The sequence below is a fragment of the Musa acuminata genome, chromosome BXJ2-1 (genome assembly GCF_036884655.1).
Source record: "Musa acuminata AAA Group cultivar baxijiao chromosome BXJ2-1, Cavendish_Baxijiao_AAA, whole genome shotgun sequence".
Taxonomy (NCBI): domain Eukaryota; kingdom Viridiplantae; phylum Streptophyta; class Magnoliopsida; order Zingiberales; family Musaceae; genus Musa; species Musa acuminata.
Window position 1 is genome coordinate 3614367 of NC_088338.1, and position 11531 is coordinate 3625897.

General features: G+C 39.1%; 2 protein-coding genes across 2 annotated transcripts; both read left to right on the forward strand.

The window, feature by feature from the left end:
* The first annotated feature begins 349 nt into the window (after nucleotides 1-349).
* LOC135598482 (DNA-directed RNA polymerase II subunit RPB1) lies at nucleotides 350-9731 on the forward strand. Its single transcript, XM_065092321.1, has 13 exons — nucleotides 350-640; nucleotides 753-1016; nucleotides 1591-1893; nucleotides 1976-2134; nucleotides 2247-2408; nucleotides 2487-2707; nucleotides 2789-2930; nucleotides 3016-3351; nucleotides 3466-3752; nucleotides 3846-4104; nucleotides 4186-7310; nucleotides 9178-9231; nucleotides 9327-9731. The coding sequence occupies exons 1-13, from the start codon at nucleotides 557-559 to the stop codon at nucleotides 9427-9429; spliced, it is 5499 nt and encodes a 1832-aa protein (XP_064948393.1). The 5' UTR covers nucleotides 350-556; the 3' UTR covers nucleotides 9430-9731.
* Nucleotides 9732-10758: 1027 nt separating this feature from the next.
* On the forward strand, nucleotides 10759-11349 carry LOC135597911 (uncharacterized protein At1g76070-like). Its single transcript, XM_065091419.1, has one exon. It carries the CDS (start codon nucleotides 10759-10761, stop codon nucleotides 11347-11349), a length of 591 nt encoding a protein of 196 aa, XP_064947491.1.
* Nucleotides 11350-11531: the final 182 nt, after the last annotated feature.

An 11531-nucleotide genomic window follows, 5' to 3' on the forward strand; every position in this document is an offset into this window, starting at 1 on the left:
CTAAAAGCTAACATTGGGACAACAAAGCTAATTAATAAACAATTATTTTCCCCCAAAAATATTTGTACGAGACTAAATCTCGTTTTTGCTTAGAAAAAGTGAGAAGTGAACACTTACAGAGTCATGTAATCTATCAGCCAAAAAAAGGATTTTAAATCCGATAAAATGAAAGTCCAAGTCAACCGCGCACGTGCCGACAACAATCGGATGGTCCAGATCAACCATCACGAAGCCAAACACCAATTGTCCTCCGGCGCACGATAGCAGAAACCCGTCGCCCTAGGTCGGCCTCCGTCTATAAATATAGACCCACCCCCCTTCCATCCCCTTTCCTTTTCTTTCACTGGATTCGGCTCGCGGTTGCCTCCTTTTCCGCGTGAGATGGGAGGAGATCGCGCTATCCATCAAGTTTGCCGAAGCAAAAATTGACCGCCATAGGACAAATCGAACTCCAAAAACGAACTCGAAGCAGGAATTCGATTGGATTCTTTCTCTCCGTCGCTGAAAGCCCCAATTTTTTGATCAAAACCCTAGTGTTTTCCCCTCTTCTGCAGTCATGGACACGCGATTCCCGTTCTCACCGGCCGAGGTCGCCAAGGTCCGCACCGTCCAGTTCGGCATCCTCAGCCCCGACGAGATCGTAATCCTCGCAATCCCGCCCTGTTTTCTTTCCCATTCTAGGGTTCTACTGATGCTTGGTTTCCGTGGTTCGTTGAGCCTGATTTGGTTCTTGTTTGGGTGTCGGGCGGCAGCGGCAAATGTCGGTGGTGCAGATCGAGCACGGAGAGACGATGGAGCGGGGGAAGCCGAAGCCAGCAGGGCTCAGCGACCCGCGGCTCGGCACCATCGACCGGAAGATGAAGTGCGAGACTTGCATGGCTAACATGGCGGAGTGCCCCGGTCACTTTGGTCACCTCGAGCTCGCCAAACCCATGTTCCATATCGGGTTCCTCAAGACGGTGCTTGCTATTATGCGTTGCGTCTGCTTCAATTGCTCCAAGATCCTTGCTGACGAGGTACGATTGATCGGCACCTTTCAGATGGCTCTCTTAGGAATCATTTGCTCAAGTGGAAGGAACACGAAGAAAATGGTCCTTTAACTTGAGTATACTAAAAAAGATCTAGACTTTAAGGTTCTTAGTAAATTTAGAACTTCGTTTTTGGTATTCTTCTGGTTGTATTGGTGGATGTGAAGTTTTAGCTACTATATACAATCTGAGCGAAATTTAGTTTGTCTGCACAACTTAGAGAAAAGAGCTGCAACATGACTTTGGTGGGAGTACTTTTAGTTTTTTACTCTTCAAAAAACTGATATTTGACATGATAGTTACTTGATCATTGGTTTAATTGTTATCTAAATAATAAGATTGTTCCTTTTAGTCGAATTTTTGCGCCAAACTTCAACTTATTTGGATGGCTAGGATGTGAAACTCTATGTTGTTTTTGCAGCAGCAAGCTTAGGTTCAGCCTCTCTTCTATTTCTAGAATTGTGATAGACAGTGGTTTTATGGTTGTATATGTGATGAGCATATGACTACTTAGCATTTTAAGCACAAACTTCCTTCTTACCACATTTGTTCTTTGTTTCAGGAGGATACCAGGTTCAAGCAAGCTTTGAAAATTAGGAACCCAAAAAATAGGTTGAAGAGAATATATGATGCCTGTAAAAGCAAGAAGAAATGTTCTGGTGGTGATGACATTGATGTCCAGGGTCAACAAGACTCAGAAGAACCAATGAAGAAGAGCAGGGGTGGATGTGGTGCTCAGCAGCCAAACATTACCATAGATGGAATGAAAATGGTTGCAGAATATAAAGCTCCAAAAAAGAAATCTGATGAACAAGAGCAGCTTCCTGAACCTGCTGAGAGAAAACAAATTCTTTCTGCTGAGAGGGTATTTCCTTGGAACTCTTCATAATGGACTACATAACTGGAGAATGCATGCATAAGTCTACCTTTTTCAAACATGTTTGCAGGTTCTTAGTGTTCTAAAGAGGATAAGCGATGAGGACTGTTTGCTATTGGGTTTAAATCCCAAATATGCCCGCCCTGATTGGATGATATTGCAAGTTCTTCCAATTCCTCCACCTCCTGTAAGACCTTCTGTGATGATGGATACTTCTTCGAGGAGTGAGGTGAGTTCGTTCAGAGTTAAAGGCACATGAGCCAGAGCACTTTAACCTGTTACAATTAAGCTAGTTGCATTTTTTTAGTGTCTTAAATGTGCTGACTTTTTATTGACAACAGGATGATTTGACACATCAATTGGCAATGATAATTAGGCACAATGAGAATTTGAGGAGGCAAGAGAGGAATGGAGCTCCAGCTCACATTATTTCAGAATTTGCTCAATTATTGCAATTTCACATTGCCACATATTTTGATAATGAGCTTCCTGGTCAGCCTAGGGTATGACTTGCCCAGTTCTGTGCTTCCCTTATGATTTTGTATGTTTGTTTTTGTGAAATCCATTTTCTGTTTGTGCAGGCTACACAGCGGTCAGGACGGCCCATTAAATCTATATGCAGTAGACTAAAGGCTAAAGAAGGCCGAATTAGAGGTAACTTGATGGGAAAGCGTGTTGATTTTTCAGCACGAACAGTTATTACACCTGACCCTACAATCAACATTGATGAACTCGGAGTTCCTTGGAGCATAGCTTTGAATCTTACGTACCCAGAGACCGTAACCCCATACAATATTGAGAGGTAATTTGCTCATGTGGTGCCTTGTATAAATGTCACATAGAGGATGATAGACAGTTTCATAACAGTTGTTTGCTTCTGCAGATTAAAAGAACTTGTGGAATATGGGCCTCATCCTCCTCCTGGAAAAACCGGTGCAAAATATATCATACGAGAAGATGGTCAAAGGCTTGATCTTCGATACTTGAAAAAAAGCAGTGATCACCATTTGGAGCTTGGATACAAGGCCAGTTTGTATAATTGGTTTTTTATATTTATTTTTACTTTCGTTTCTACGGTTTACATTGTATTAACTTATTTTATTTTGGTAGGTCGAGCGCCATTTGTGTGATGGTGACTTTGTTCTTTTCAACCGGCAGCCCAGTCTCCACAAAATGTCCATCATGGGGCACAAGATAAAAATTATGCCTTACTCAACTTTTCGCTTAAATCTATCTGTAACATCTCCGTATAATGCTGATTTTGATGGTGATGAGATGAACATGCATGTTCCCCAATCTTTTGAAACCAGAGCAGAAGTCATAGAGCTAATGATGGTACCAAAGTGTATTGTTTCACCTCAGTCAAATCGCCCTGTTATGGGTATTGTCCAGGATACCCTTCTGGGATGTCGCAAGATTACCAAAAGGGATACATTTATAGAAAAGGTGCTAGCAATAGAAAAGTGTTGTTTGCTTGCCTTTTTGTGCTTTTGCTTCACAATATCTAGTCTCGATGAATCAGTATTGAAGAGGGGATTTTTTTTTATTATGTTGTGACAGGATGTCTTTATGAACATCTTGATGTGGTGGGAAGACTTTGATGGAAAGGTACCTGCTCCTGCTATATTGAAACCTAGGCCATTGTGGACTGGAAAACAAGTTTTCAACCTGATCATCCCAAAGCAAATAAACTTAATAAGATTTTCAGCATGGCATTCAGAATCAGAAACTGGTTTCATTACTCCAGGTGACACTCTAGTTCGAATTGAGAAGGGTGAACTTCTTTCAGGCACCCTTTGCAAAAAAACTCTAGGAACATCTACTGGAAGTCTTATTCATGTCATCTGGTAAGTCTAACTAAGCTGTTTGTTTGGAAAATGATGACTTTGCTTTGTATCCCATTAGCACTTATTTTGCTTTGTTTCATACTTGTATATCAGGGAAGAAGTTGGCCCAGATGCAGCTCGCAAATTTTTGGGGCACACACAGTGGCTTGTGAACTATTGGCTGTTACAGAATGCTTTTAGTATTGGAATTGGAGACACAATTGCCGATGCAGCAACAATGGAGAAAATCAATGAAACAATCTCAAAAGCTAAAAATGACGTGAAAGATCTTATCAAGCTTGCACAGGAGAAGCAATTGGAAGCTGAACCTGGGCGAACCATGATGGACTCGTTCGAAAATAGAGTAAATCAGGTACAACACATGAAATTTTCACTTAGCCCATCATATAAAAAATATCATGTTCATCTACTGAACAGGTGCTTTGCCTCTCAGGTACTGAATAAGGCTCGTGATGATGCGGGTAGTAGTGCCCAGAAGAGCTTATCCGAAAGTAACAACTTAAAGGCCATGGTTACTGCTGGATCAAAAGGTAGTTTTATCAATATCTCACAGATGACTGCCTGTGTGGGGCAGCAGAATGTTGAGGGCAAACGAATACCCTTTGGTTTCATTGATCGAACATTGCCTCATTTCACTAAAGACGATTATGGGCCTGAAAGTCGTGGTTTTGTGGAGAATTCATACCTTCGTGGGTTGACACCACAAGAGTTCTTTTTTCATGCCATGGGTGGTAGGGAAGGTTTGATTGATACTGCTGTCAAGACTTCTGAGACGGGCTACATCCAACGTCGTCTTGTAAAGGCTATGGAAGACATAATGGTTAAATATGATGGTACTGTCAGAAATTCTCTGGGGGATGTTATTCAGTTCTTATATGGAGAAGATGGTATGGATGCTGTTTGGATTGAGTACCAGAAATTTGATTCGTTGAAGATGAAAAAGGGCGAGTTTGATAGTGTTTTCAGGTATGAGATCGATGATGACAACTGGAATCCTAGCTACTTACAACCTGAGCATGTTGAGGATTTGAAAACTATCCGTGAGTTTAGAAATGTGTTTGATGCAGAGGTTCAGAAACTAGAAGCTGACCGTTACCAGCTTGGCACTGAGATTGCTACTACTGGTGATATCTCAATTCCTATGCCTGTGAATCTCAAGAGACTTATCTGGAATGCACAAAAGACATTCAAGATTGATCTGAGAAGGCCATCTGACATGCACCCAATGGAGATTGTGGAAGCTATTGATAAGCTTCAAGAAAGGCTCAAAGTGGTTCCTGGTGATGATTTTTTGAGCATGGAGGCTCAAAAAAATGCTACTTTATTATTCAATATCCTTCTTCGTAGTTCATTTGCTAGCAAACGGGTTATGAAGGAGTATAGGCTCACTCGTGAGGCATTTGAATGGGTTATTGGTGAAATTGAATCTCGTTTTCTGCAGTCACTGGTAGCTCCAGGTGAAATGATTGGCTGTGTAGCTGCCCAGTCTATTGGAGAGCCAGCTACACAGATGACCTTAAATACCTTCCATTATGCTGGTGTGAGTGCCAAGAATGTCACTCTTGGAGTTCCCAGGTTGAGGGAAATTATTAATGTTGCTAAGAAGATTAAAACTCCTTCTCTTTCTGTTTATTTGAAGCCTGGGGTTAATAAAAAGAAAGAACTGGCTAAGAATGTACAATGTGCATTGGAATACACAACACTGCGAAGTGTTACACATGCCACTGAAATATGGTATGATCCTGACCCTATGAGTACCATTATTGAGGAAGATGTGGAATTTGTCAAGTCATATTATGAAATGCCAGATGAGGATATTGCTCCTGAAAAGATATCTCCTTGGCTGCTTCGTATTGAACTGAATCGCGAGATGATGGTTGACAAGAAGTTGAGCATGGCAGACATTGCAGAGAAGATCAATCATGAGTTTGATGATGATTTGACATGCATCTTTAATGATGATAATGCAGACAAGCTCATCCTCCGTATTCGTATCATGAATGATGATGCGCCTAAAGGTGAATTACAAGACGAATCTGCGGAGGATGATGTCTTCTTGAAAAAGATCGAGAGCAACATGTTGACCGAAATGGCACTTCGGGGCATTCCTGATATCAATAAAGTTTTTATCAAGTCAGGAAAGATAAATAGGTTTGATGAAAATGAAGGCTTCAAACCAGATGTTGAGTGGATGCTCGACACTGAAGGCGTTAATCTTTTGGCTGTTATGTGCCATGAAGATATTGATGCAACTAGGACTACAAGCAACCACTTGATTGAAGTTATTGAGGTTCTTGGCATCGAGGCTGTTCGGAGATCTCTCTTGGATGAGTTGCGTGTGGTCATATCTTTTGATGGATCTTATGTGAATTACCGTCACTTGGCTATTCTATGTGACACAATGACCTACAGAGGTCACCTAATGGCCATCACCCGGCATGGTATCAATAGAAATGATACTGGCCCCATGATGAGATGTTCATTCGAGGAAACTGTTGACATCCTCCTTGATGCTGCTGTCTATGCTGAAGGTGACCACCTTAGAGGAGTTACTGAAAATATTATGCTTGGTCAGCTTGCACCAATTGGCACAGGTGATTGTGCACTGTATTTGAATGATCAGATGTTGCAACAGGCGATTGAACTCCAACTTCCTAGTTATATGGATGGTGGTTTTGGTGGTCCTGGTGGATTTGATTTTGGAATGACACCATCTCGATCACCCATATCCGGGACACCATATCATGAAGGAATGATGTCTCCAAGTTACTTGCTGAGCCCAAATATTCGTGCTTCACCGATTACAGATGCTCAGTTTTCTCCTTATGTTGGTGGAATGGCTTTCTCCCCCAGTTCATCTCCAGGTTACAGTCCATCATCTCCAGGCTACAGTCCATCATCTCCGGGATACAGTCCTACTTCTCCAGGTTATAGCCCTACTTCTCCAGGATACAGCCCTACATCTCCCGGTTATAGTCCCACTTCTCCGACCTACAGTCCTAGCTCTCCTGGATATAGTCCTACAAGTCCTGCTTACTCTCCGACAAGTCCATCATATTCGCCAACTTCTCCCAGCTACAGCCCGACCTCTCCCAGTTATAGCCCTACCTCTCCTACTTATAGTCCTACTTCCCCCAGTTACAGCCCAACTTCCCCCAGTTACAGTCCTACTTCGCCAAGCTACAGCCCTACTTCTCCAGTTTACAGTCCGACTTCCCCAGCCTACAGTCCAACATCTCCTGCCTACAGCCCAACCTCACCATCCTATAGTCCAACATCACCTTCCTATAGTCCGACATCACCTTCATATAGCCCAACATCACCTTCATATAGCCCGACTTCACCATCATACAGTCCTACCTCACCTGCCTATAGCCCAACTTCTCCGGGATACAGTCCAACATCTCCTAGCTATAGTCCTACATCCCCAAGTTATAGCCCCACATCTCCAAGTTACAATCCTGCCTCAGCAAAGTACAGTCCTTCGCTTGCTTATTCTCCAAGCAGTCCAAGGCTGTCACCATCCAGTCCATACGGTCAATCATCTCCAAATTACAGGTAAGGGTTTACATCTGTTGTAAAAGATCGAGCTTTCTTGAGTGCCTTATTATGTTGTTTCTTTAGAATCGATAATTAATTTTTTTTAGTTTTGTCTGACATTATTATGAATATTTATAGTTAAAATATCTAGTTTTACTAATTGAAGATTATACTAAGTTTCAATTATTTTCTTAGATGTAAAAGTTTTGATAATTTTAGGTACAAAAATTTTATAGGATCTTTTAAAAATATAAATTAAAAAATATTTACCTTTATAATTTTTGTTAGTATATATTATTCTTAAAATTAGGATTATATTTTACATGTGCTAGGATAGTTTGTAAAAGTTATTGTTGACATTAGTAAAATATGTACCTTTGAAGTTGAATAAATTTGATCATGCATTGATATTTAAACTTAATTATATGGGTAATTAATTTGAATAGAGTTTTGATTTAATATCAAATTAATTATAAGATATTATTTGTTTAATGTAATGACGAGATCTAATGAGAATTAAATATAATGTTATTTCTTTGACACATATAATATATAAATAATTTGAAATTATAAAAATATATATATGTTGAATAGTTGGATAAATTTTTATCATTTCAATTGTTTTTTATTGTTGAGTTGCACCTCAACTTATATTTTATGTCAACAATCAATCAATTTTTAAAACTTCAAAATTTTATTGATTTATCAGATATAAAATTTAATATACTTGTTATGGGTAACCTAAAACTAAATTTCTTCAATGAGTTTCATTAATTTGTCATATATTTTATGTTAAAAAATATATATCTTTTGATTTAAAAGTTTTGGAGTAACATATTAAATCTGAATATTTTTCAAGCTAATTTAGTTTTGTCATTTGACTTAGTATTTCAAGAGTTAACTATATTGATTAATATTATTTTTAATCAAATTTGAGGATCAAATTTCTATTAAGTGGGGGAGAAATGTAATCACCGAATTCTCTGTTAATGTCAATTTCAGTTTTTGCTTGATTATTCATGCACCTTCATTGTCACTTATAGATTTATGACATGGAAAAGGCCACTAATAGATATATGACATGGAAAAGGCAACTTTTAGAATAGTTGCCTTATCTAAAGTTCCATATTTTACTCATTGGAAAATTTGGGTGTATGTCACCAGCACCATTATTATTGTTTCTTTCTTCATACTTATTCATGTTACTGGTTGCAGACTCATGGAGTAAGATGATTAATAACATATTTAATATCTGTATTCAAAGAGAAACTGTTCCATTTGTTCGTTCACCCCTCATATTATTTCACTCATATTAATTAAGATATTTGATGATAAACTTATTCAATTTGTTAACGTGGAAGCATCAGTATCACAACAGAACGGTGGTTCTATTTATACGAGAAGAAAGAAAACAAATTGCTCGGGAAGTTCAGCACTAACTGAACTCCCTAAGATGACTAGCAGAGGTGTATCTTGATAAATATCATAAAGTGTATTATTGAATTTTCAGTGAGTATAACTTTTTTTTATTGTGCTGGAATCTGATTATCAATCTATAGATCAAAGTTAGAACTACCATGAAGTAATGATTTTACAAGGCCCAAGTTCTTTTTCTGAAATTATCCTCATTTATCCTAGTCAGTAAAAATTTATGTCACTCATCCTAAATGTATCATTTTGTGCTAAGCTCGCTCTCACAACTAGAAATATTGAATAACACATTTCTGTGTGAGATGAGTGGAGGGAAGATGATAAACCTACCTTGAAACTAAACTGACTCACCGGAACATATGTGACTTAGTATGCCACTTACAAGTTTGCCTCTTTGAGAACACTGAACATAGTTGACTAATATCTTTTTCTCTTTCTTCTTGTGCCTTTGCAGCCCATTTAACTCCCGTTCTGGTCCAGATTACAGCCCAAGTTCTCCACAGTACAGGTTACTCAAAATTTCATTATTTTCGGTTTACAGTTTAAACCACAAGCCATCACTTCTAAGAACAAAACTTGACCTAGCTTCTATTATAATTGCAGTCCGAGTGCAGGCTACTCGCCAACGTCACCGGGTTACTCCCCATCATCCACCAGTCAGTATACTCCACAGATGAGCAACGAGGATGAGGAAAGTACCCGCTGATCTTTGCGTTGTTGATTCATCATCAGAGTGCAAGAATCTCTTGACGTAAAGGTTCGAATGCTGGACTAGGACTACGAGATGCCTGATGCCATGGCATGGTGTTTCGGACTATGATCTTGTCGCCTGGTTTACTTGTTTGTTTTAGATCACAAGTGAATAAATAGTTAGGTATCCATAGGTGTGTTTGTAACCTCAAGACTCCCCCCGTGAACAACACTGGCTGATAGAGATGTCTATGGTATCGGAAAACAGTTCCGTGGAATGTGATTAAGCCTAAAATGACAAACGGGTTTTGGTTATTATATACGTTTCATTAGATTAGGTGTTTGATATATACATTTGGAATGACATGGATGTAGACAAAACTAAATTACTTTGGATGAATGATCGCTTGACTTGGATGACAAAATCGACTTGTTTTGATGGATTATGGTACCAAATTTGACAGGCCAAATAAATCGTTTGGTTCGATCCAAATCAATATAATGTGGTATATGATTAGCTAATTAAACTGTTTATCTCAAAAAAAAAGTTAAATTATCATTATTTTTTTAAGAAGTATTTATTTTTCTATAAGGGTGATGAATTAATTACATATTATTTTATGTAATTATTTATCTTTAGTATTTCGATCTTTATATTTTTAAAAATTATATTAATATTTTTTTTATTTTTATAAAATAAATGAAATATTTGATTTTTTTTTATGTCGTCGGTTTTGTCATGTATTTTTTTTTTGAAAAAACGAGATTAAAAGAGGTTAAAGATAATTAATTATAAGAGATAATTTATAATTAACTTATATTATAATTTAACAGAATATATATATATATATATATATATATATATATATATATATATATATTTAAAATAGTATGATAATTTTATCAATTATAAACACATTATTTGTTCTTAATATCTTACTATCAATAGTTGTAATCTTAAAAAATTTATTGAATCAAAATTTGAATCTTAAATATTTAATAATCAAAATTAATTTTAAATCTTTAATATTTTTATTGTAAAAATTCCTCGACCGAGTCTTTTCTTGACGGTCAACCCCCGACCGGGATTATTGTCATCTTCAGCGCAGAAATCGTTGACCGCAATCCTTATCCGCATTGCCACTAGTAGCACATTGACAGCTTACTACTACTCGTTGTTATTCTAATGTCCGATGGCTGACAGTTGGAGATGGCCCTTAATATCTCTTCCATTGACCATGCTCATCGTCGTTCGTCTTCTTCTTCCCATCACCATCAACATCTTCTTCTCCATAGCTACAGAAGCTGTCACATCATACAGACTCATTCAGCTTTCGTTCTCTACATGGAGAAACCAGATAGAAGCATCATCACATTCCTGCCAAAGCTTGCCACCGGACGCGAGAATCCGATGAAGCCGAGGGCTCATGGCCAGAGCAGATCCTTCTCGGGGCCGATCACAGTCTCCATTATACCCATAGAAGCTCGACGCAAGCAGAAGAGACGCGGCGGCTTCGAGGCGCCGCAGGAACCCTCGTCCCCGAAGGTGACGTGCATGGGCCAGATCAAGCTCGAGAAGATGACCGCCGGGTGCTGCCGGAAGCCCCCACCACCGGGTCGAAAATGGAAGCTGGCATCCTTCATCCGCCAGATCTTCCGGCGTCCCAAGGTGGGGCCGGCGGGCGGTGGCGGGAAGAGCAGGCCGCCGGTGTCTGCACCACCGTCGCTCGGAGGGATGAGTAGGTCCGCCGGCGGACGCAACAGCTTGGGGGATTTCGACTGGAGGAAGGCAGCGGAGACGGAGGAGGTGATCATTGCTCACTCTGCACCCATCATGGTGGGCGGTGGGGTGGTGGCCGTCGAGCCAAGGAAGGTGTCGTCGAGCCTTTGGAAGAGGAGGGCTGCCGCTCGTCTCACTACTCTTCAATTAAACTGATATCTTTATTCTTTTTCTCCTTCTCAACTGTAAATACGAGAGAAGGAAAAGGCTTTCCACATCGAATGTTGTTTTCGATGGACAGAATTATTTATGTACTTTGCATAGTTAAAGTAATTAAATTTTGTTTTTTGAAAGGAAATTATAATTTCTATTTAAAATTTTACATCTAAAATATTATA